The sequence below is a fragment of the Aspergillus tubingensis genome (genome assembly GCF_013340325.1).
Source record: "Aspergillus tubingensis WU-2223L DNA, scaffold_12, whole genome shotgun sequence".
In the NCBI taxonomy this organism is placed as follows: domain Eukaryota; kingdom Fungi; phylum Ascomycota; class Eurotiomycetes; order Eurotiales; family Aspergillaceae; genus Aspergillus; species Aspergillus tubingensis.
This window is the reverse complement of record NW_023336286.1, coordinates 438,045-458,673: the sequence shown is the minus strand read 5'-3', so window position 1 is coordinate 458,673 and position 20,629 is coordinate 438,045. Positions and strand designations below refer to the sequence as shown.

General features: G+C 54.5%; 9 protein-coding genes across 9 annotated transcripts; 5 read left to right on the top strand and 4 right to left on the bottom strand.

The window, feature by feature from the left end:
* Positions 1 to 50: 50 nt before the first annotated feature.
* AtWU_10214 (Spo12 family protein) lies at positions 51 to 494 on the top strand (the record flags this gene model as incomplete). The annotated part of the gene is made up of 3 exons (XM_035505319.1): positions 51 to 199; positions 254 to 343; positions 404 to 494. The coding sequence occupies 3 exons, from the start codon at positions 51 to 53 to the stop codon at positions 492 to 494; spliced, it is 330 nt and encodes a 109-aa protein (XP_035361212.1).
* Positions 495 to 1,052: 558 nt separating this feature from the next.
* Positions 1,053 to 2,557, top strand: AtWU_10213 (acyl-CoA dehydrogenase family protein; the record flags this gene model as incomplete). Its single annotated transcript, XM_035505318.1, has 3 exons — positions 1,053 to 1,127; positions 1,219 to 1,677; positions 1,745 to 2,557. 3 exons carry the CDS (start codon positions 1,053 to 1,055, stop codon positions 2,555 to 2,557), a joined length of 1,347 nt encoding a protein of 448 aa, XP_035361211.1.
* A 339-nt stretch (positions 2,558 to 2,896) lies between these two features.
* On the bottom strand, positions 2,897 to 4,891 carry AtWU_10212 (ribosome biogenesis GTPase LSG1; the record flags this gene model as incomplete). Its single annotated transcript, XM_035505317.1, has 1 exon — positions 2,897 to 4,891. The coding sequence occupies one exon, from the start codon at positions 4,889 to 4,891 to the stop codon at positions 2,897 to 2,899; it is 1,995 nt and encodes a 664-aa protein (XP_035361210.1).
* A 482-nt stretch (positions 4,892 to 5,373) lies between these two features.
* On the top strand, positions 5,374 to 6,919 carry AtWU_10211 (ribosome biogenesis protein LTV1; the record flags this gene model as incomplete). The annotated part of the gene is made up of 2 exons (XM_035505316.1): positions 5,374 to 5,396; positions 5,464 to 6,919. The coding sequence occupies 2 exons, from the start codon at positions 5,374 to 5,376 to the stop codon at positions 6,917 to 6,919; spliced, it is 1,479 nt and encodes a 492-aa protein (XP_035361209.1).
* A 352-nt stretch (positions 6,920 to 7,271) lies between these two features.
* AtWU_10210 (CDP-diacylglycerol--glycerol-3-phosphate 3-phosphatidyltransferase) lies at positions 7,272 to 8,993 on the bottom strand (the record flags this gene model as incomplete). Its single annotated transcript, XM_035505315.1, has 3 exons — positions 7,272 to 8,274; positions 8,324 to 8,676; positions 8,742 to 8,993. 3 exons carry the CDS (start codon positions 8,991 to 8,993, stop codon positions 7,272 to 7,274), a joined length of 1,608 nt encoding a protein of 535 aa, XP_035361208.1.
* Positions 8,994 to 9,260: 267 nt separating this feature from the next.
* AtWU_10209 (complex I NDUFA12 subunit family protein) lies at positions 9,261 to 10,022 on the top strand (the record flags this gene model as incomplete). The annotated part of the gene is made up of 7 exons (XM_035505314.1): positions 9,261 to 9,311; positions 9,376 to 9,396; positions 9,479 to 9,485; positions 9,543 to 9,623; positions 9,671 to 9,734; positions 9,784 to 9,921; positions 9,974 to 10,022. 7 exons carry the CDS (start codon positions 9,261 to 9,263, stop codon positions 10,020 to 10,022), a joined length of 411 nt encoding a protein of 136 aa, XP_035361207.1.
* Positions 10,023 to 10,264: 242 nt separating this feature from the next.
* Positions 10,265 to 14,009, bottom strand: AtWU_10208 (putative filamentation protein (Rhf1); the record flags this gene model as incomplete). Its single annotated transcript, XM_035505313.1, has 5 exons — positions 10,265 to 12,634; positions 12,689 to 13,305; positions 13,361 to 13,687; positions 13,756 to 13,879; positions 14,004 to 14,009. The coding sequence occupies 5 exons, from the start codon at positions 14,007 to 14,009 to the stop codon at positions 10,265 to 10,267; spliced, it is 3,444 nt and encodes a 1,147-aa protein (XP_035361206.1).
* A 327-nt stretch (positions 14,010 to 14,336) lies between these two features.
* Positions 14,337 to 16,748, top strand: AtWU_10207 (rRNA processing/ribosome biogenesis-domain-containing protein; the record flags this gene model as incomplete). Its single annotated transcript, XM_035505312.1, has 2 exons — positions 14,337 to 14,675; positions 14,736 to 16,748. The coding sequence occupies 2 exons, from the start codon at positions 14,337 to 14,339 to the stop codon at positions 16,746 to 16,748; spliced, it is 2,352 nt and encodes a 783-aa protein (XP_035361205.1).
* Positions 16,749 to 17,153: 405 nt separating this feature from the next.
* AtWU_10206 (wax synthase family protein) lies at positions 17,154 to 18,734 on the bottom strand (the record flags this gene model as incomplete). Its single annotated transcript, XM_035505311.1, has 1 exon — positions 17,154 to 18,734. The coding sequence occupies one exon, from the start codon at positions 18,732 to 18,734 to the stop codon at positions 17,154 to 17,156; it is 1,581 nt and encodes a 526-aa protein (XP_035361204.1).
* Between the last annotated feature and the right edge of the window lie 1,895 nt (positions 18,735 to 20,629).

The window sequence follows — 20,629 nt, the reverse complement described above, 5'->3', positions numbered from 1 at the left end:
ATACCTCTCTCATCAGAAAGATATTCTGAAATCAAAAAGAAACAATCAAAATGGACTCCCACCCCCTCACCGACCGCACCAACACCCACCTCGCTCAAGACACCGAGAAGTTGAACGAGCTCAAGGCCGCCCCCGCCAAGATCAACTCGATGGAATATCATCGTCAGGTGTTGCAGGGCAAGCTGGAGAATGGCGATAAGTGAGTATCAATCACCAGATATGCATGTGTTTACGGATGTTGACTGTCGTAAAGGAACCAAGCAAGCTACGTCTCTCCCTCGGATGATATCATGAGTCCGTGCTCCAAGAAGTTGAGCGATCTGAAGGGCAAGCGGTTTAAGAAGTATGCTCCCTACTTCCTATAGATTACAGATTGAAGATGATACTAATAAACTGTGTGTAGTGCCGGCAAACCCCAATCCCTGTTCGCCAAGCTCGGCAAGAAGAATTTCGAACAGCAGTCGTCGGCCCAGAAAGAAAACACCGAGGCATGATTTATCAAATCGTCTCCGGGTAAAAAGGGATACATCTGTCGGTGTTTGCGCCGGTCGCAGTACTTCGATTGCATGATGATCCAGTAACCGGGGTGATTCATTGCTTCTGTTGTTTTTCTTAATCTGCATTGGTTTGCTCTGGGTCGGTTGTGGTGTTTGTTGGTTCGGTTTGGATTGATTGGGTTTATGAGAAAATCAAGGCTCGATATGGGATTCGGCCACGCTTTATGCTTTTCTTCCTCTTCTTCTTACGCTTTACTTCTTACTGCTTTATTGTCACATCAATCAATCAATCAATCGGTTGATTGATAATTCTTTCATATTGATAACTATGGATGGTTAATGAATGCAATGCGTGAATATGCTGCTGCTGACTCATCGGCCGATCAGCCGAGGTTCGGTCGGCTGCTTCTCCGCAACCTCAGTTCTCCGCATTACTTGCTTCAGCTTATAATCCCATCCTCCCTATTTCACTTCCATTCTTTTTCTTCCTATCATATCTTATCATCCTACTTCCAATCAAGTCCAGTCTAGTATCCACAAAAGTAGTAATCAATCATGTCCGCCTCCACCCGCATCCCCGTCATCGCCCAACCCTTCGTCAGCGACCGGGCCAAGCGTACCCTCGACCAGGTAGGTACCTACCTATACTCCCTATACCTCCCTTCCCACAGCTACATCCCCCCACCACCACCCCCCAACAAAACAACTAATAAAGTAATAGGTCGAACAATTCGTCGAAAAAGAATGCATCCCCTCGGAACCCATCTTCCGCGCGCAACTCGGCACCGGCGCCCAGCGCTGGTCGACCTACCCAGCGATCATGGAAACGCTGAAACAGAAGGCGCGCGAACAAGGCCTGTGGAACATGTTCCTACCCAAGAACCACTTCTCGCAGGGAGCCGGGTTCAGCAACCTCGAGTACGGGCTGATGGCAGAGTACCTGGGCAAGAGCACAATTGCGTCGGAGGCGACGAACAACGCCGCCCCGGACACGGGTAACATGGAAGTGTTGGCCAAGTATGGTAACGCGCAGCAGAAGAAGGAGTGGTTGGAGCCTCTCCTTGAGGGGAAGATCCGGTCTGCGTTCCTCATGACGGAGCCGGAGGTCGCCAGTAGTGATGCTACTAATATTCAGTTGGAGATTAGGAGGGAGGGGGATGAGTGGGTGCTTAATGGTTCTGTATGTTTCTCTTCTACTTTATATATGTATATTGGAGAAAGGGTATATATGCTAACGCTGGTAACAGAAATGGTGGTCCTCTGGCGCAGGCGACCCGCGATGCGCCGTCTACCTCGTAATGGGCAAGACGGACCCTACGAACCCAGACCCGTACAAACAACAATCCGTGATCCTGGTGCCGGCGCACAATACTCCGGGCATCACGGTGCACCGGATGCTAACCGTGTACGGGTACGACGATGCCCCGCACGGGCACGGACACATCACATTCAAGAACGTGCGGGTGCCGGCGTCCAACATCGTTCTGGGCGAAGGCCGCGGCTTCGAAATCATCCAGGGTCGACTGGGACCCGGACGTATCCACCACGCGATGCGGACCATCGGGGCGGCTGAGAAGGCCCTGGAGTGGATGATTGCGCGGATCAACGACGAGCGGAAGAAGCCGTTCGGGCAGAATCTGTCTTCGCACGGGGTGATTCTGGAGTGGGTTGCTAAGTCGCGGATTGAGATTGATGCGGCGCGGTTGATTGTGTTGAATGCGGCGATTAAGATTGATCAGGGGGATGCGAAGAGCGCGTTGAAGGAGATTGCTCAGGCTAAGGTTATGGTTCCGACGATGGCGTGTGGGGTTATTGATCGTGCGGTGCAGGCGTATGGCGCTATGGGCGTTTGTCAGGATACGCCCTTGGCGTATATGTGGGCGTGGGTGAGGACGTTGAGGATTGCGGATGGACCGGATGAGGTGCATTTGTTGCAGATGGGCAGGAGGGAGAATAAGAGTAGGAAGGAGGAGGTGAGGAGGAAGTTGAAGTGGCAGGCTGAGGAGGCGGAGAGGTTGTTGGGGGTTAGTGTTGCTGCTGGGGGGAAGAGTCGGTTGTGAGAGGTTGTTGAGTATAGTATTTGGGTGGTTTATTGTTGGTTGGTATAGGATGATTAGTATTGTTTGAAGATTTGCATGCAAAGTCTCATGAATCATATTCATCATGCACCGTCCTGATAATTAGGACTGCTCTAAATAACATCAATGGATATAACGAAACGTCATCACCTCCCTCCTTCCCTCTATCCCTCACCTGTCCACGTACTACCAACTCATGTTTAAGTACGCCATGCCTAATCCCATAGTCATCGTGTAATGAAACCTAACTTTTCCCATCCAAACCTTATCTAACGAACAAAAAAAAGAAAACCTGGATATAGACTCGCCCGCGAGCAGCTGCTAATAATCCTCATCCATCGCGTTCTTGCGCACCTTCTTAGCCCGCCGCTTATTCGCCTTGAAATGCTTCTTTGACGAACCACTCTTCACCTCCGAGACGTCCACTCCCCGCTCCAGAGCGACCATCATGCGCTCCTTACGACCTGTCAAATGCTTGCGCATTTCCTGGCCTTGGTCCGTGTACTGGGCATTGAAAGGAAGGGTGAGACGGCCCGTAGAGCCCTTGGAACCCGGGCCGAAGAAGCCCGTGTCGAGGTTGCGGGACCGCGCACCCTTCTCAACCGGCTTGATCAAGGCGAGCAGCTCCGGGTCCGTGACTTCCTCGTTCTGGAGCAGTTTGGCGAGTTGGGCTTGTCGCCGGGCCGGCAGGTGGGCCATGTCGTAGAGGTCTTTGTTGAATTCAATGGGGTCGATGGGGTCGTTGCCTTCGGGCACAGGCGGCGGGTGACAGAAGAGGAGCTTGCCGTTGACGTAGTCCTTGAGGATGTAGCGGGCGGCGCGAGACTCGTCGGGCTGACCCTGACCAGTGGTGGCGAAACCGCGGGCGCGGGCGTAGGCGCGGAGAAGTTCGTGGGACGTGGGAATACCAGTTCCTCCTTCTTCGATGGGGCGGGTGTTGATCTTCACGCCATAGACGTTCTCGACAAAGTGCTTAGGAATGCGCTGGGCGACGAGGGCAGCGGGGCCGGTGAACTCGCGCTGCTGGTCGATGGGGAGGACACCGTTGACGACGAGCTCGGCCTTGGTGGTGGCGAAGTTGGGGAACACGAGACCGGGACAATCGCAGAGCATAATCTCGGGAGACAGGTAGAGAGTCTGGAAGTGCTTGGTCTTACCGGGGGTGGCGGAAACGGAGACCTTCTTGGCACCGAGCAGTGCGTTGATCGTGCTGGATTTACCGACGTTGGGGTATCCGACCAGACCGATGGTCGTCTTCTTCTTGACTTGGCCCTCGGGCGTGTCGTTGTCGGGAAGAGTGTCGGGGGTGTTGGAGAGGAAGAGCTCTTCGAGTTCTTCGACGTTGAGAATCTCTGTGCGTCGGGAAGAGCTGGAGCTGGCGCTGGGGTTGAGTTCAAGACCACCGTCGTGCTCTTCCTGAGGTTCTTCGCCGTCCTTAATGTCCAGAGACTTGGCACCTTCAGCCAACTGCTCCTCCTCGGGAATGTCCTCTTCGCTTTCGTCCTCCGAGTCGAGGTCCTGCTGGAGGCGTTCGTTGCGCTCCTTGGCCAGATGGGCGGAGAAGAAACGGAAGCTGATGTTCTGGCGCTCAAAGTGGTCAGCCCACATGGCACGCTGGGCTTCAGTCAACATGTCGGCCTTGTTAACAAGCAGCAGGTTCTGCTTCTTAGGGTCAATCTCCTTGACGTAGCATTCCAGATCCTCGGAGCGGTAGAGCAGCGGGTTACGGGCGTCGACAATCTGGACCACCAAGTCGGAACGTTCGATGACACGCCACAGCTGGCGCCAGACCTCCAAGTTGCGTTCGAAAGGAGTCATCAACAGATCCTGGTTCTCCTGCAACTCGGCCAGTCCACGACGCCAGTTCAGGAAACTCTCGCGCTCCATCAACTCCAGTTGCTGGCGGGTGGTGGACTGGTCCCACTTGGGCCGACGGGGAACGGTTAAACGGTTCTTGTTCTGCTTGTGCTTCTTCACGGCGGACTTCTCTTCGGCAGCGGACAGCAGGTAGGGGTTCTTCTGATCGGTGTGGATGATCTTGACGTTGTTCATCTTCTCGGCGGTGAAATCGGTGCCGGCCAGTTCGGCGGTACTGAGGAACTCATCGAGGGCGGCCTGCTCGGTGATACTGCGCATCTTCACCCAGGCGGCTTCGGTGGGAGCGTTGGTGATGTAGGTCTCGCCCTTTTCGTTCTTGCGGGCAATACCGGCATTGTGCGAGGCCTTTTTCAAATTGGAGGCCTTGCCTTTGCCGAAACGGTCGTTCATCAGGCTGTTGCCCAGCCCGACGGAGTTTTTGGATTTAGCAAGCACCATGGTGACGGTTGTCTCTGTACCTGGGGATGACTGAGAGGGAGAGACACCAGGGATGGTGGAAGTTGAAGAAGAGAAGAAGTGAAAGAAGATTATTAAGAAAGGTTTGATAAAAACCCAATCGGGCAATTTTCGTCGAACCCCGCGCGGATAAGATAAGGCTGACTCAGCACTTTCTGCGTTCGTCCAAGAGACTGCACGATTTGTTTTGGATAGAAAGTAGGGAGAATTTCGATATAGAAGAATGCAACTAATATTGAAATCACTCTAAATGCACTAAAATACAACGGCATCATCAGAGGTGGTGGTGAGGACCCTTCGCGATAAGCGGCACGTGACCATCCCACGACCGCGATTTTTCTGCCGAAATTCAGTCCAACATTTAATCTTCATCTTTGAGCTTCATTCTCACCATCACAACTATATCCCCTCCCTCCTCTCTTTTTCCCTGAGTATCTCTCCCGGATTACCGGTTACCGCCCAAAATGCCTCCCCGGAAGCAGTGGATGTACGTTGTCCCTCCATACCCCCCATACAATCAATCTATGTACCCAACTAACCCACCCAACCCACAGCGACAAGAAACAAGCAACTACCTACCAACTCTTCCACCGTTCCCAACATGACCCTCTCATTCACGACCCCTCCGCCGACGACCGCGTCCTGCACCCCGTCTACGGCCCCCCCAAAAACGCCCCAAGCGACTCTTCCTCCGCCTCCAAGCACCGCGGCCAAAGTCTCGCCGAACTAAACCAAACCTTCGGGACAGCCGCGCGCAAAAACGAAGGTGAAGCCGCCAACTACGGCATTTACTACGACGACTCGCAATATGACTACATGCAGCACTTGCGCGAGCTGGGCACCGGCGCCGGCGACGCTTACTTTGTCGAGGCCAAGACGAAGGGCAAGGACAAGGGCAAAGGACTGAAGTTGGAGGATGCTTTGAAACAGGTCTCGTTGGATGACGGACGGAGCGAGTTCGGTGGCACCGAAAGCATGTACAGCTACGACATGCGCTCGACGGCGTCTTCCTACGTGCGCAAACCCACCTACCAGGACCAGCAGAACGTGCCCGATGCCATTGCGGGATTCCAGCCGGACATGGACCCGCGGTTGCGTGAGGCCCTGGAAGCGCTCGAGGACGAGGAGTTCGTGGACGAGGACGATGAGGAGGATGTCTTTGGTCAGTTGACTACGCGGGCAGAGGAAATGGACCCGGGTGATTGGGAAGATACTCTCTTCGACGACGTCGAAGAAGAAGACGATGGATGGGAGTCCGATGCGACAGAAAAGGCCCCCGTGCAGATGGACACCACAGCTGCAAAGGCCCGCTACCAAGACTCCGAGCAGGAGGACCAGCCCGGCGAGCTCCCCGAACACAACGAACCCGCCCCCGACATGCACCCCGAAGACCAAGGCTGGATGCGCGAATTCGCCAAGTTCAAGAAAGACGCCAAGTCCGGCAAAGCAGCCCCCGCCGCTCCTCCCAGTGTCGTCCCCTCCCAGCAAGGCAGCATCCTCGCCTCGACCGTCTTCACCGTCGGAGGAACCCCCATCCGCCGCAAGAAGCGCAAGGGTGCCCTCACTAACCCCTCCGCCTACTCCATGACTTCGTCCGCCCTTGCCCGTACAGAGGGCCACCGTCTCCTCGATGACCGCTTCGAGCGCGTCGAGGCCCTCTACTCCCTCGACGAGGAGGACGAGTTCGACGACAACATGTCCATGGTCAGTGGAATGACCGGCATGACCGGTATGAGTGCCGTGTCGGGCATTTCGACTGCCTCGTCTCAAGCACCGAGTCTCGTTGATGCGAACGGCGAGGCTGTCCGTCCTTCCCACAACTTCAACAACATCATGGATGACTTCCTCGCTGGGTGGGACGACAAGACAAGTGCCCAGGCTAAGCGGAAGGGCGCGAAGGCAAAGCGCGGAAAGAACGGTAATGAGGCGATTGGCATTCGCATGCTGGATGAGGTTCGGCAGGGATTGGGCCCTGCTAGGGTTCCTGGGAAGGTGTCGGGGAGGGCGTAGTGGGTTCCCTCTGAGTGAGAGAGTGGGATGTGAGTGATGGGTATGCTTGAATGATTGCAACGATACCAATTTATCTATCATTTGGTGGGAATAAAAATGCGGGATTGGCGTTAGGGTGTGCATGTGTGCGTGAGATGAATTGCATTGCTTGCCTGGTGATAGACTATCTACTATTTAACTATCATATAAAAGTTTCGGTGTTCATACTACTTGACCCTTAGTACTATTGAATTGCCTGATGTAGTCTGTCCCATACTGTACATTCGATATAATTATACACGGGGTATACTATCTATCTATCTATTTATCAAATACATCATATCATACATAACCAACAAAGATAGAATACTAACTATAACGCTCCACCCACCTTCTCGACGATCCACATCGCCAACCTAACCCTCCAACTCACCCTTCTCTCCGTTCTCCTCAAATCCTCCCGCGAAATGGCCTTCGCATCCTCCTGCAGCCGCTCTGTCTCAGCGCCCAACTTGCGCTTTAGCTCCGCATCACCCGTGACGACGAGCGCCCCAACCTCCAGATCCAGACTGTAGCTGCGTTTCGTGTAGTTACTGCTCCCCACGAAGGTCAGACTGGGGTGTTCCTCCTTAGGGAGGGTGATCCAGAGGCCCTTGGCATGGTAGGTCCAGCCACCGGGCTGGCCGACAGTGCCGCGGCGCCATTCTTTCAGCTGGATGGAGTTAGTGCGCTGGGCGTCGGCGACGCGGTCGAGGAACCGCGCGGACAGGTGCGTGTATGCGGCCGGCAGCATGCCGGAGATACCGGGGGAGCCGTAGAAGCCGTTGGCCCAGGGGGAGGCAGTTAGGACGGTGCCCCGGGTGGTGGAGTCGGTGTGAGAGGTAGAGGTGCTGGCGATGAGGAGGGAGGAGAGGACGGGGTGGATGTTGAAGTAGCCAGCTGTGAAGAGCCAGCGGGCGCCGGAGAAAGCGGGCGAGGTAGATAGGAGACGGAGGATGGTGGTCACGGCGGGGAATTCGGTCGAGGTGTCGTTGGGTTTAAAGAGAGAGGTGAATTGCGCGACGGGGTAGATGTAGGTCTGGTCGGGGGATTTGGGGGGCAGGGTGGACTGGTTCTTTGAGGGCTGGATGAGCGGGTTCAGGACGGTGGATGAGTAGGCGATAAAGTCCTCGGGTTGGTCGAGAGGTGAAGGTGCGCCGTTCGATACGGGCCAGTTGAGGAGGTAGCCAGCGGCGTTTTGAGAGTCGGGGAGGACTTGGAAGCTGAGACTGCATACTGCATTGTGGATGCCGGCGTAGTAGTCGGTCAGTTCCTTGGAATGGAAGACGTGATACCGGTCTATGCGACTCGTGAAGTATTCGCTAGAGAGATTGGCTCTGGGTTGCTGTCAGTGTCTATATAGTAATCCGGGAGCGTCGCACATACCCTGACAGGATGATCTCCTCGTCAAAGCCGTACAGCTTCATGTGCTGGAGACCCCAGCCCTCGTTGATCCGACGAGGCACCCATTTCTTCTTCAACCCGGTCAGGTTGGGGGTGTGGAACATGCGGATTTCCACTCTATCCGCACCGTATTTTTCAACCAGAGTAGCCAGCAGCGATGCACATGAAGGATTGGGCGTTTCGCGCGTTCCTCGTAGAGCATCCGTGAGGATGGAGACCTTGAGCTCGGGGTTGGCCCCGAGAGCCTGGTCCAACGTGTCGATCAGGTCATGTTCCGTCTTGCCGATGTATAACGTTGAGAGGTAGATACGCTTGCGAGCCTTTTTTATCTTGTCCTATAGTTTGGCACATGGTAGGATTAGTTGCAATCCATGACACTAAGTCCGAGATATCCCCGTACCTTGAGCGTGTTGTAGAAGTTAGCCGGAGAGTCGAGAATCGTGATCCGCGACGCCGGCACCTCGAAGCACGGCGAGATCCGATCCAACTCGGTCGTGATACTCCCTAACGGCGACGCAACAGAGGACGCAGGCGAGCTGGAGCTGGCATGGCAGGTGTTGGCCGAGAATTTGCGCTCGTATAGTAGGACTCTGCGGGCAGCTGGTCTGCGCGCTGCACATCGCAGGGTGTTACCCCCAATTCGTCCGAACATGATCCCTCCCTAGTAGCTGAGCGCGTAGTAGCAGAAGACCCACAAGGAATCAAATGTAATTGCCGGAGTGCTATTAGAGAAAGTCGAGAAATATTGAGATCGAAGGACGAGCGGATGCTGCAAACCCGGCAAACAGCGATCCGCGCTAGACCGGATCGGGGCGGCTTCGACCTCCGGGCGGAAAGCGAGCGACGCAAGAGTCGAAGTCGAACCCGACCTGTTCTCAGTTCTTGCCATTGCTGCCCCTTTCGCTGCTCTGCACACAAGATGTCGACCATTCTTCGGACGCTGCGCAATCTGAGACGGATTGGTTTCAAGGTGAGATCTTTTACGGTTCTTCCGGGGGCATCACGGACGAGTTGCTAACTGTATCCCCTCACAGGAATATGGCCACCAAATGCAGGTATGCTGTCGAATGCTGGGAGTGAAGAAGCTTATGAAGGAGTGAAATGGATACTGACGAGACGTGCTATTTGCTGCAATAGTACATTGGTGAGTGGATTGCTGGCAGGTGGTTATGGCAGTTAGACTAACGCCATGCGATTCTAGGTGATACCAAGGCCGGTACCTTGATCGGTGTTGACCGCTACGGCAACAAGTACTTCGAGAACATGGAGGAGGAGCTTCCTCGTGGGTGATGCTATTTCTGGGTAAATGATTGTTGCTGACCTGCGCAGTCCGTACCCGCTGGGTCGACTACAAGGAGAAGGAATACGACCCCTCGCAGCTTGAGCCTGGCTGGTGAGCTTCTCGCAATTGATTGCCAGATGCGACGTGCTAACTTTGCTAGGCACGCCTGGATCTCTTACATGGTGGATGCTCCCCCCACTGCCGACAAGATCATGCAGACCGGTGTCCGCAGCTGGGAGCTGCCTGAGCACAGGCCCAACCTGACCCTCAGCCGTGCTGCTTTCAAGACCTACTCTACGTGAGTTTCCTTGTGATTGCCAGTATCAAAAATCGAAAGCTAACGAGTGCAGTACCCGCCCCAAGTACTCCGCCTGGACTCCCGTTGCGGCACCCCGGTAGATTTCGGTAGAGCGTTGGCCTAGAAATCAGACCATGTTCGAAGATGTGTAAATAAATAAAGATGTCCTACTTTCCGTTTGAACTATCGCGATTGTCACAATTAGTATCCCCATTGACCTGCCAGTTCTATACAGTAGTCCGTAGTCTAATTATGCACATGAGGATATCACCGAGGTATCACAGCAACCAAATGCCAAATCAAATGCCACAAAACAGCTCCCTTGACGATGTAGATACAATAATCAGAGAACGTATATACCAGAGCCGATGTTGGACCAGTGTCGAATGGGTCGGCGGTCTTCGAGCTCGACACACCACCACAGAACATCTCTCAACTTTTGAATCTGACTCTCCGCCTCGTACGCGCGGGAGAGTGCATACCACGCCTCGGAGTTGTCCCACGCACTGCCACTCTTGGTCAACCCGGACAACAGCCCAAAGGCACGTTCGCGGGCCGCGATGCGGTTCAGGAGTCGGGGCTCTTCATCGTCTGAATCCGGAACGGTCTTAGCCTGCGGCTTTTGCGCTCGACTTGACTGCTTCGCGTCGTCTTCGGATGATGGTTTGCTAGAATTGCTCGGGAACAGCGACAGCGTCGATACACCGGCATCAAGCCGGGGCTTGGGAGGCTGCAAAGGCATCTTCTCTTCCCAGACGTCGAGGAGTAGATTTGACAAACCAATAGTTGCCTTCGGATGATCCGCATAATGGAGAAGCGCCGTCTCAAAGTGCTCCATCGCTTCATGCGGGCGAGTCTGGTCGATAGACTGGAGACCGCGCTCGGCATAAACGTCTGCCCATAGTTCATCAGTGCTCTTGGGGACGCCCCAGCCACGCTCCCTAAACGCTCTAGCGGAGGTCTCTTGTGAGGCCACAAGAGCTTCGAAGCGCGTTACCTGTTTAGCTGCTTCCTCACATGCCTCGTGAGCATCCTCGAAAGACGATGCCCGGCGATAGAGCCCAGCAATAAGCAGCCAAACCTTGACGAGGATGCACAGGCCATGCTTCTGGGCCTGAGTAGGTGGGACCTTGGTCACCGCCCTGGTGGGAGTGTCGAAGGCGTACGATGTAGGTAGTCGGATATCCTGCTCCGGTGGCTGCTTGGAATGTCCGGCTGGAGCGGGTGGTTGGTTGTGCTTCATATTGTGAGCCATAGGCCCCAATGGCTGCTTTGCGCTCTGGGGCTGGGCCGCTGCGTCCGACACGGCTAGTCCAACCATGTCTGGAACAGGGTTACTAGCTTCAGGCCCAGCCTGAGTCTCGCTATCGCCGTTAACATGGCTTGAGTTAGCAGCATCTGCCTTTCTCAAGGTATTGCTCCTCTTACGGGCCTGACGTGAGTCTGTGCCCTCATTAAGCCCCGACTTCTCCCCATCGGTAACCTGTATTGCCGGGGCCGAATCTGTAAAGGTCGAGTTATCTGTCTTGGGCTCTTGTCCAAAATCTGTCCTCCTTTCAGGAGCGCGGGGTCCCTTGTGGCGACCAAAGATGCTGCCGCGGAGGCTTTTCACAGTCCCAGCAGAGCTTTTTGGGGGAACAAGGTGCTCGTGCTCGTGCTCAGCCTTGGTATTTGGCTTCTCGTTATCTTCCAGGTTCAGAGAGTGGAAAAGTGTGGCGAACAGACTAAGGAGCTGGTCGCTATGGTTGACAGCAGCTCCCGGGCCCTCAACTAGTTCAACAAACGCCAACTGGGTCATCCTGGTCTCGATAATACGCTCCTTCTCGCGGACTCGTAGCTTCTCGATAAGCTCATGAGTGATGCCCGCGATCTGATCTTGAGCAGTGTGATTCTGCTTCTGCGGTCGTCTGTCGCTATGGGCGAGGGACGTCACCGTAGCAGGGAACTGCTCAAATGCGGCTTCACACGAGCGTTCGGCAATGTCGAAGTCCTGCTTCGCGCTGAGAAGAAGAGCAAGGAGATGCCACAGGGGCACCAGATCTCTTTCTCGAGCAAAATCGGCTTGACCTGTTTTGTGCTGTGCATCGGATGTCAACGCCGACTTGACGTAGTCAATGGCACCATCTAGATCACGATTCTCTGCTAGAAGAACAGCCAGGGTATATAGAGAGGAGCAGTTAGATTCGTCTTCAAGCTCCGGGGCCAGGCTTCTCTCCAGGTAGTCAATAGCTTCTGCCCGGATGTCGTCGCGATCTTCATTCACGGGAGTCCAATAAGCCCAGTTAGCAAGCCCGATGCCGATTCCTCTGTAAGCTGCAGCGATGTCGGATGGGGGGACTGCCTGGGAGCGGGTTGAGCTAGTTTCAGGCACAATGAGAGTCATGCCTTGGTCTTCATCATCCTGTACATGCTTCTCGGTAAACTCCTTCAGGAGAGATGTGAGATCCTTTGCTTTCTCGGCCTCTTTTTCCGAGCCGAAGCAACTCAGCATCGTAACACCCTCCGACACGGTGCGCAAAAGGATCCCGTCATTTTCCAGATCTCCCGACTCAGCTCCTTTTGCCGCCCGCTCTTTGGCACTTGTGACAATTTCGATATATGAATCGAGCGCTCTCAGAGCGAGGTCATAGTCCGCGAGTGCACAATGCACGTGGAACAGACGCCGCAAAATCAAGTGTGAGTGGTATGTCTTGGTAGCAGCGCGGTAAAGAATCTATGACTATCAGCAAGTTGCTTTCCATCGTCAGTCCCTCAACTTGGAACTTACATCAAGGACATTCCTGCCGACAGCATTCTGGCCACCCTCTCCAAGCTCTTCGTCTGACCAACCGGCACCGCATAGCACCTCCCAGTTCTGAATGACTTGTTCGACCCAGGCCTCAACTTCCGGGTTGCTCGAATCAGCCGTAGGGAATTTCGTCTCGCGCAGAATGCTAGCTTCACAAAGCCCCTCAACGCGTCGGATTTCACTGGCGAGCTGCGGGCGTTCAGGTCCATTTGCAGGAGGGCAATACGGCAGGCCCTGTTGCAAAATACTTGATAGCAGATTGTAGTACGATTTCCAGGTCGGTGATTTCGAAACAGGCTCGGTAGTGCCGTCCATAAGCATGCCTTGAGGCAAGGTCATTTGCTTGACTGAAGGATGAGATGCCCACAGTCTGAAGAAGCCTAGCGTCGTGGCTATCGTTTGAGCATTAGCAGCGGCAAGGTCTCTGCTGGCTTCCTCGCATGCCAGGGAGGCGCCTTGGCCCAATAGTTTCTCAGACCAGTAGAGAAATTGGGCGCTGTTTGTAGGGGATTGGAGCTGACTGTTCACCCATGGCGTAAGCGAATGAAGGGTCTCCAGGGCGCCTTCGGGGTCGGAGGTCATGCGCTGTGCAGAACCTATCATAGATTAGCAGACGCACATCCCCAAATCTTCACTGTGGAGCAAACGCACCCTTGAGATAGCACGCCTTGACGAGGCATGTCTTGGTCCATGGCGAGAGCTCTTCCCCTGCCTGCTCGAGCTCACTCACGGCCTCTACAAAGTCTTGAGGAAACCGGGCAGCTGCCAAACCTAGCTCATTGACAGTCCAGTGCACCCATCCCAAGCAGACCTGCGCCTGGAAAACTTCTTGCTTCGATCCTTCTGCCCGGTTGACGGTGGATAGGAGTGACGGAATCAGGTCATGGAGACCGGCGGCGGAGGAAGGGCGGGGGGTGGAGGGATGCTTTTGAAGGTGTGAGGCCAGCTGGTATTCAGCGCTGGCTACTTCGAGGAGACCTGTGGCATCCCCATTAGTCCATCTGCTGGCTGGCCAGTATTTCCGGGGAAAGGCAAGTTGGCATTACATGTTCTCTGCGGAGCATGTTTGGTGACTTTCCGAATCAACTCCGGAACTTCTTCCCATTTATTCTGGCAACGCGCATTGTCCAGGGCCGTAACATAGCGATGCCCCTTATCAGAGTCTCGACCCTGTATGAGTGGGAATCGGTGCCTCGGTCAGCGGAAGGCATGTGGTGGCAGATTGAGGGGGAAGCTTTCACAAGGTAGCCCATTGAGACGTTCCCAGGGGGAAAAGTGAGAAGCCACCACTTACAGTCATGATTGGGAAAGGTCAGACAGAGACGGAGGGATCAATAATTACAATCGGAGGGAAGAGAAAGAAGCAGCGTCCATAACAGGGACGAATGCCCACTTGAGGCAGCAGAGAAACAAGATAATATGGCTCCGTTGACGGCGGAGACCATCTTAAGGGGAGACCCGCCGTAACGTACGTAATGTCTCGTATTATTGCCCGAGGCTTCATGTGGTCCGAGCGTCGAAGCCAAAAATTTCCAGAAAATTGGATGTTTGGAGCATCAACTCAATCTTGCGCCAGACCCTTCAATTGCTTCGCCGCGGTCGCTTGTGCAATTTCGCCCTCGTGAAGATGGCCTACATGTCCATGTCCCTCCATGCCGTCAACCACCGGTTGACCAACGTGCCTGTCAAGCAACTACCGCATCTCGCATCATGCCTCGCATCCTCCATCAGCAATTGCGGGGAGTTGCTGTCAACTCCCCAAAGCCAGAAATCGGGCAAGACGGACTCGGACAATGCCATTCAGATTCATAAGCTCATCACTCGCTTGGGAAGTCTGCTTCAGGACCGCACGTATGAAGGTCGCTGGACCGCGGTGGTGCTTGTGAAGGCACTGGTCGAGGCTGGCCAGTGGGAGATTCTACGTTCGAGCGAACCGTTTGTTCGGGGGCTGATCAGCATTTTGGCTGTAAGATGCTCAATGGGAGACATACTACATGATAGATGCTTACTGAATTGCTGCGCGTAGAAATCCGACCCCATTTCCACGAAGAAAATGTGCATCATCACCTTGACTCGCATCTTCCACCTGACCTACCAATATCCAACCCTCGTTCGCGAGATCACCACTCCGGCTCTACCAGGCTTCATTACTTCTGCGCTGAATCTGATCTCCGTCAAGCCATCTTCTGAGCCCGTCCGGAAACTCAAGCCGAACACGCCCTTCGTCGAAGTTGTCCTCCAAGCTGTCAATGAGCTCATCGCAAGACACCCGACTATCTTCCGTCCGTTCACCGCGCAAATCCACAGTCTCCTTCAGGTCATCATCGGATCCACGTCGCCCACGTTCCCGGAACATGTCTTGGAAATTGCTCAGCAGCTGTTCATCTCCCTCCACAACTGCGCCCCGAAGAACACCGGCGGCGATGAATGGAAGAGCGCCTGTCGCATGACCATTACCTCCGTGCACGCGGCCTCTTCTTACGTCCTGAGGGCCGTCGTAGAACAGTGGGAATCCGTCGACCCGTCCCTGCGACAGATGTCGCAACCGCAGAACTACAGCCAGGAAGTGGGCAACGGCCCTGACGCTCTGGGACTTGAGAGCTGGCAGGGTCTGAATTCCGGTGTCAACCGGTTGGTTGTGCTCTTGCGCATGCTTTCTGGATTCGTCGGCACCGCTACTGCTTCTACCGTGACCATCCCGGTGGGAGCGATCCTGGATCTGACATCCCGACTGAACATGGTGGTGTATCCCTCCGGTAGCAGCGACATCCAAGCCAACCCCCAGATTGGCCGCGCAGAGCGCGAGCAGCTGCTCACCGAACTTCCTCGCATCCACGTCGCGTGCATGAAGCTCCTCCTTGATCTGGTCAACGCCCTCGAAACCAGCGCCATCCCCATCGCACAAACCATTCTGGAGCAGGCGCTGTGGGTTTTCCGCGCGGAGCAGTTCAGCCGGGACGTCCGCACCGCCGTGTACGATCTGGTCTGCGCCTTGCTCACCCGCATCGGCCCCTCCATGACCAAGCAGAGCGTGTCTTCCATGGCCTTCATCATCCGCAAATGCTGCCACGACCTTCTCCCTCCCACCGGCAACCAGAACGCAGCCACCGAGAAGCCCGACCCCAAGTCGAAGAACAAGTCCAGCAGCCAAGCCACCGTCAACGCCGACTCCTTCCTGAACCCCGGCCTGAAACAAGTCCGCCAGATCAGCTCCTCCTCGTCCTTCCCCGACCTCACACGCGCTGCTTCCGAGCTCCTCGCCGCCACGCTGACCCACACACCCTCCGAGTTCCTGTCCCCGGCCCTCCGCGCCGAAGTCGACCGCACCCTCATCCTGACCTCAGACAAGAACGCCATGCTGGCCAGCGTCCTCAACCCCTTCCCCGCCATGCAAGGCCGTGGCGTCGGCACCAGCATCCTCCCCTTCCTGGCGCGCAGCCACCCCGCCGAAACAGAAGTGGAATGCCTCATCCGCCCGCGCATGCCCGTGGTGATGACCGGCTTGACAGCCAACGGCTACGTGCCCATGGAAGACGACGATGACGACGAAGATGAAGACGAGGCAATTACCGCAGTCCCCGCATCCACATCAACCGGGTTCCTCAAGCCCACTCCCACCCCTACCCTCCAACACGACGATATGATGGACGTGGAGAAGGATATCCCCTCCCCACCAAGCAAGCGCAGCTACGCCGATGAAGTCGAACAGCCTGCGGCGCCAACAATCGCAACGACGACAAGTCCCGGCTCACAGAGCAAGAAGGCCCGGTTCGAACCAAAGGCTGCCGCAAGTGCGGTTACTCAGCCTCCTCTGGACGCAGCATCCCCGGCGACTTTCACCGGCACGGCCGCTATCTCTGTCCCTACGTCGTCCATTGCCGGACCGGTTCCGGTGCAGACGCCGAAGCCGGCTCAGTCTTCTATTGCGAAGCCATCTGCCTTGGCCGCAGCTGCAGCAGCAGATGATGAGAGTGATGATGAAATGCCCTCTTTGAATGTCGACCCGGATACGGAGGATGAGGATGAGGATGAGGAGTAGATGAAAACCAAGGGGTGTATGCATGTACTATATACGAGAGAAAAGTTAAAGTATAGCGATTAATTGAAGGTTTAACAAGCACGATATTCCCGGATGGTAGTAGTATGCAATTAACTCTGTAGTTATTACTATACTAGTCTTTGGTTTTTATGATGGTAGTAGCAACTACTGAGTGCAAGGTCAGACCTGAAATACCATTATCATTTAGTTATCATAACACATTAACCCGCTCCATACTGCATGTACACATTTCCCAGACGAGAAAGTAACCGAAAACAGAATCCAAACCATATCCAAGCTCTATATAGACATATACTCTCCCCATCTAAGCTCTATTCTAACTCTACATAGACTATATAGTGTATATACCAACCAACTCGCCAGGATAGACAATCATGTGAACCATCAATACAACCTCACCCCCCTATCCCAAAGCCCATCTCCTCCATCCCACCTCCCAAACCACTTCCCACTCCACCACCACCACCCCTGATCCCCATCATGCACACCAATCCCCAACCCCCTCAACAAACTCACCGGCAACGGCTCCGTAAACCACAACCCACCCCTCGAAAAATCCTCCACTAAGGGCCCCGCCGTCCCAAACAACCAGGTCACCGCAAACAGAGCATTACAAGCCCGTCTCACCGGCCGCGGCATCCACAACCATAGCGGAGAAATCAACCCCTGAACGAGAACCCCCACCACCTGGAGAATAAAGAAGCGGAAGGGACCCGCAAGGGGATAGGTCTCGCGGTTCTGGACGTAGCTGCCGGAGGCGTGGACGAGACCGCTGAGAGAGAAGGCGACGAGGGCAGTGAGTGTACGGCGGACTGGGCGGGAAGATGATAAACGGGAGGGGAGGAGAGAGAGGAGCCAGTGGGCCGCGGAGACGAAGCCGTAGCGGAAGAGCTGGTGCCACCAGAGGCTCCAGCAGCCGGCGAGGCTGTGGTCGAGGATCGGGGTGAGGAAGGGCCCGAAAGCTGGGGGGTAGAGGTAGGGAGCGGAGAGGGGAACGGAAGTGAAGGATTTGGCGGCGTTGGGGAAGGCGAGAGAGAGGCCGCCGAAGATGAGGGGGTTTAGGCATGTCACGTAGTTGAGGGCGGCGAAGACGCCGGTGGCTGTTACTAAACAGCGGTAGATGTGGATGAGGAGGGGGTAGGGGGCTAGGTGGTGGAAGGGGAAGGGGGGAGGTGCGGGAGGAGATACGCTGCCCATGAAGTATTGATCGCGGATCATGAGAAGTTTGATTAGGTCGAGGAGGAGGTAGGATTGGAGGAAGAGGATGAGTGTGGTGCGGAGGCGAGCGCGCATGGTAATGGGCTTTGGAGGGGTGGTTTTGTTTGCTTTTTCTTCATGATGCTCTGAGGAGTTGTTGAGCTGTGCCTGGACTGAGGCTGGTAAGACGTCCATGGAGGAGATGCGCCAGTTCCATTCGGGCCCGCGCATGCTGGTGGCCACGCTTATGACCCAGTTGATACGGTGAGAAAGGTTCCGTGGGTATGGTTGCCATATGACAGATTCAGTGCTGCTGTCGTTGGTGATGTCTATGCATTTTGGTTCTTTGGCATGACCGTTGGCCGCAACTCCATTTGGGACAGCTGCGGTAGATGATATTGATAATGGGCGGCGCTCCAGGCGTTTGAAGTCGCGCTCAACATTGCGGAAGAGAAGAATCGTCGCGGCCCAGATGGTGCTCCATAAGGGAATAAGACCGGCCATGTAGCCATTACCTCCCGTGAGCATGCGTCGATGCTGGAGAACATTGCCGGTGATGCCTATGATGCACGCCAGCACCAGGGGACGAACATAGCGGCCACCTCTGTGATGTGGGATAAGGAGCGCTAGAATGGACAGCACAAGAGGTAGTGTCAGATGCCACAATAGCACGGGCTTCACTTGGCCATTTTGGATGAGTGACTCGAACTGAGCTTCATTGTCGTGGATGAGACGGCGGTATGAAAAGGGTGGTTGAGAGGCGGCCATCCTTCCGATGGCCGGATCTAGCGATAAGACTAGAAAAGAGAGGAATAGAACAAAGAGAGATAATTATACAAGGTTGATATTATGTGGTCTATGAAGCAACCATGAAGCTCAGATTAGTTAGGACACTCCATCGGGTGGCGACGAAGTCATCGCGATGCTTCCAGGCAAGGGATCGCCACGCTGGCCACGGGCCGGTCCTGGCCGCGTTTGTTTTTTCCTTTTGAGTTGTTCATTTGTTGAGCGTCAAAAAGGCCCTCGCATCTTACATATCCGATCTGCAGAACTATTAGGGTCGGGGTAAATATAAGGCTACCCATGGTTCAAAGTATAATTAATTGCTGCGTAGTTTCGAGCTTTTTTTCTAGAGTGCGACCGTTGCTTCAGACGGAGAGAAAATGGATCGGTAACCATCCCGCACGTTGCTTGCCCAGGGGTATCGAAGCCGGGAAGATCCTGTGAGAAGTTGGTTATTATCAGTCCATTCCAAGGGTCGATCCTGGCTGTGGCGTCGATACTGGAACTGGAATGGCAACATGATCCAGTAAATCCCTGGAGAGTATCCGGTCGGAATATATCTGGCCTGTGTGAGCACAGCAATAGCGGTATGCCAGTTTGCAGTTGAAAGCATTGCGGTGTCCAACTCAGAGAGGTTGCTAGTACCATAAAAGCCTAGAAATTCCCAGTGTGATACCAAATTAAAGATCGCTAGAGATGCTCATTTTTGAGTGGATATATAGCATTAACATTGTGAAGCCTGGGGGAATTCACGTTCCGGGCAAGAATGCAGGGACGGAGACAGAGGCCATCCACGATTGCCAGAAAGCACTACTGAGCGCTTTTATGCGGTATTTCAGAAGAGGAAGTAAGCAACCCTTTGCTTTGGAAGCAGATCCCGAAACCGTCGAGCAAACAGCTAAAATTTTTAGTTAGCCAAAGAATTGATGAATCAATGACCGAATGAGTGGATCTCGCGTTTGGAGCCGGAGACCCCGAATGACTCGCGAAGGAAGAGTCTCCATCTGGGGTAGAGACCAAGATGGAGACATCATGGACCCTCCTTCTAATCTCACCATTCCATGGCTCAACACTCCATAATATCCGTCATTATCCTGCATTATTCACAAAATGCACAGATAAGCGAGATGCTTGGTCAGGGTGCCCTCAAGCTAACTACCCATGAATGGATTCATCAGCATAATCGGCAGGACGATGGAGATTTCTTCATCCTTCAGACAAACAAAGCCGTTCAAGGTTCAACATCATCGGTCGGCTAAAGCCGCCCTTCTCGCGTGGCTTCGGTTCCTCTCGTATTCCGTCTCCGTCTTATGCATTCAAGAGCGTGCATCCTTGTGCACTGAGGCCATTCCACCAACCATATGACTGAACCATTCATGCTTGGGCCTCCAAACCAGGAATTGATCGCCGGATTGAGTATGTTTTATGCGACTAGCTCTTATGCACAAGAATCCCACACAACCCGGTTCACACTAATTCGCCGGCCCATCCAATGTTGTCATGCTCGTCTCGACTGGAACCTGGTGCTCCCCATTATCTGGGGCTCACCTCCGCATGATGATTGGAAGATGCAAGGCGCTCGTGCTCGCCCATAGCCCATATGGGGAGCCCAATATCAGGGTCGGTTATTGGGTTTGCGCAATCTGGGATCAGCTGCTCTATCGCCAGCTCCCTCGTTATTAGAGGCTGCAGAATCCTCCTCAATGACTAGCCTCTTCGGTGTATTTCGCATGGCCGGTTTGCTTCTTTCCACTAGTCAGTGGCCATGAATACAGGGTTGGTCCCAGGTGGCCCCCAAGATACATAATCTCGAGTTTTCCCTGCTCGAGTAGTGACTGTTTATTTGTGGTTTGAGTCACTCGCCCACCGTGTTCTGGCTG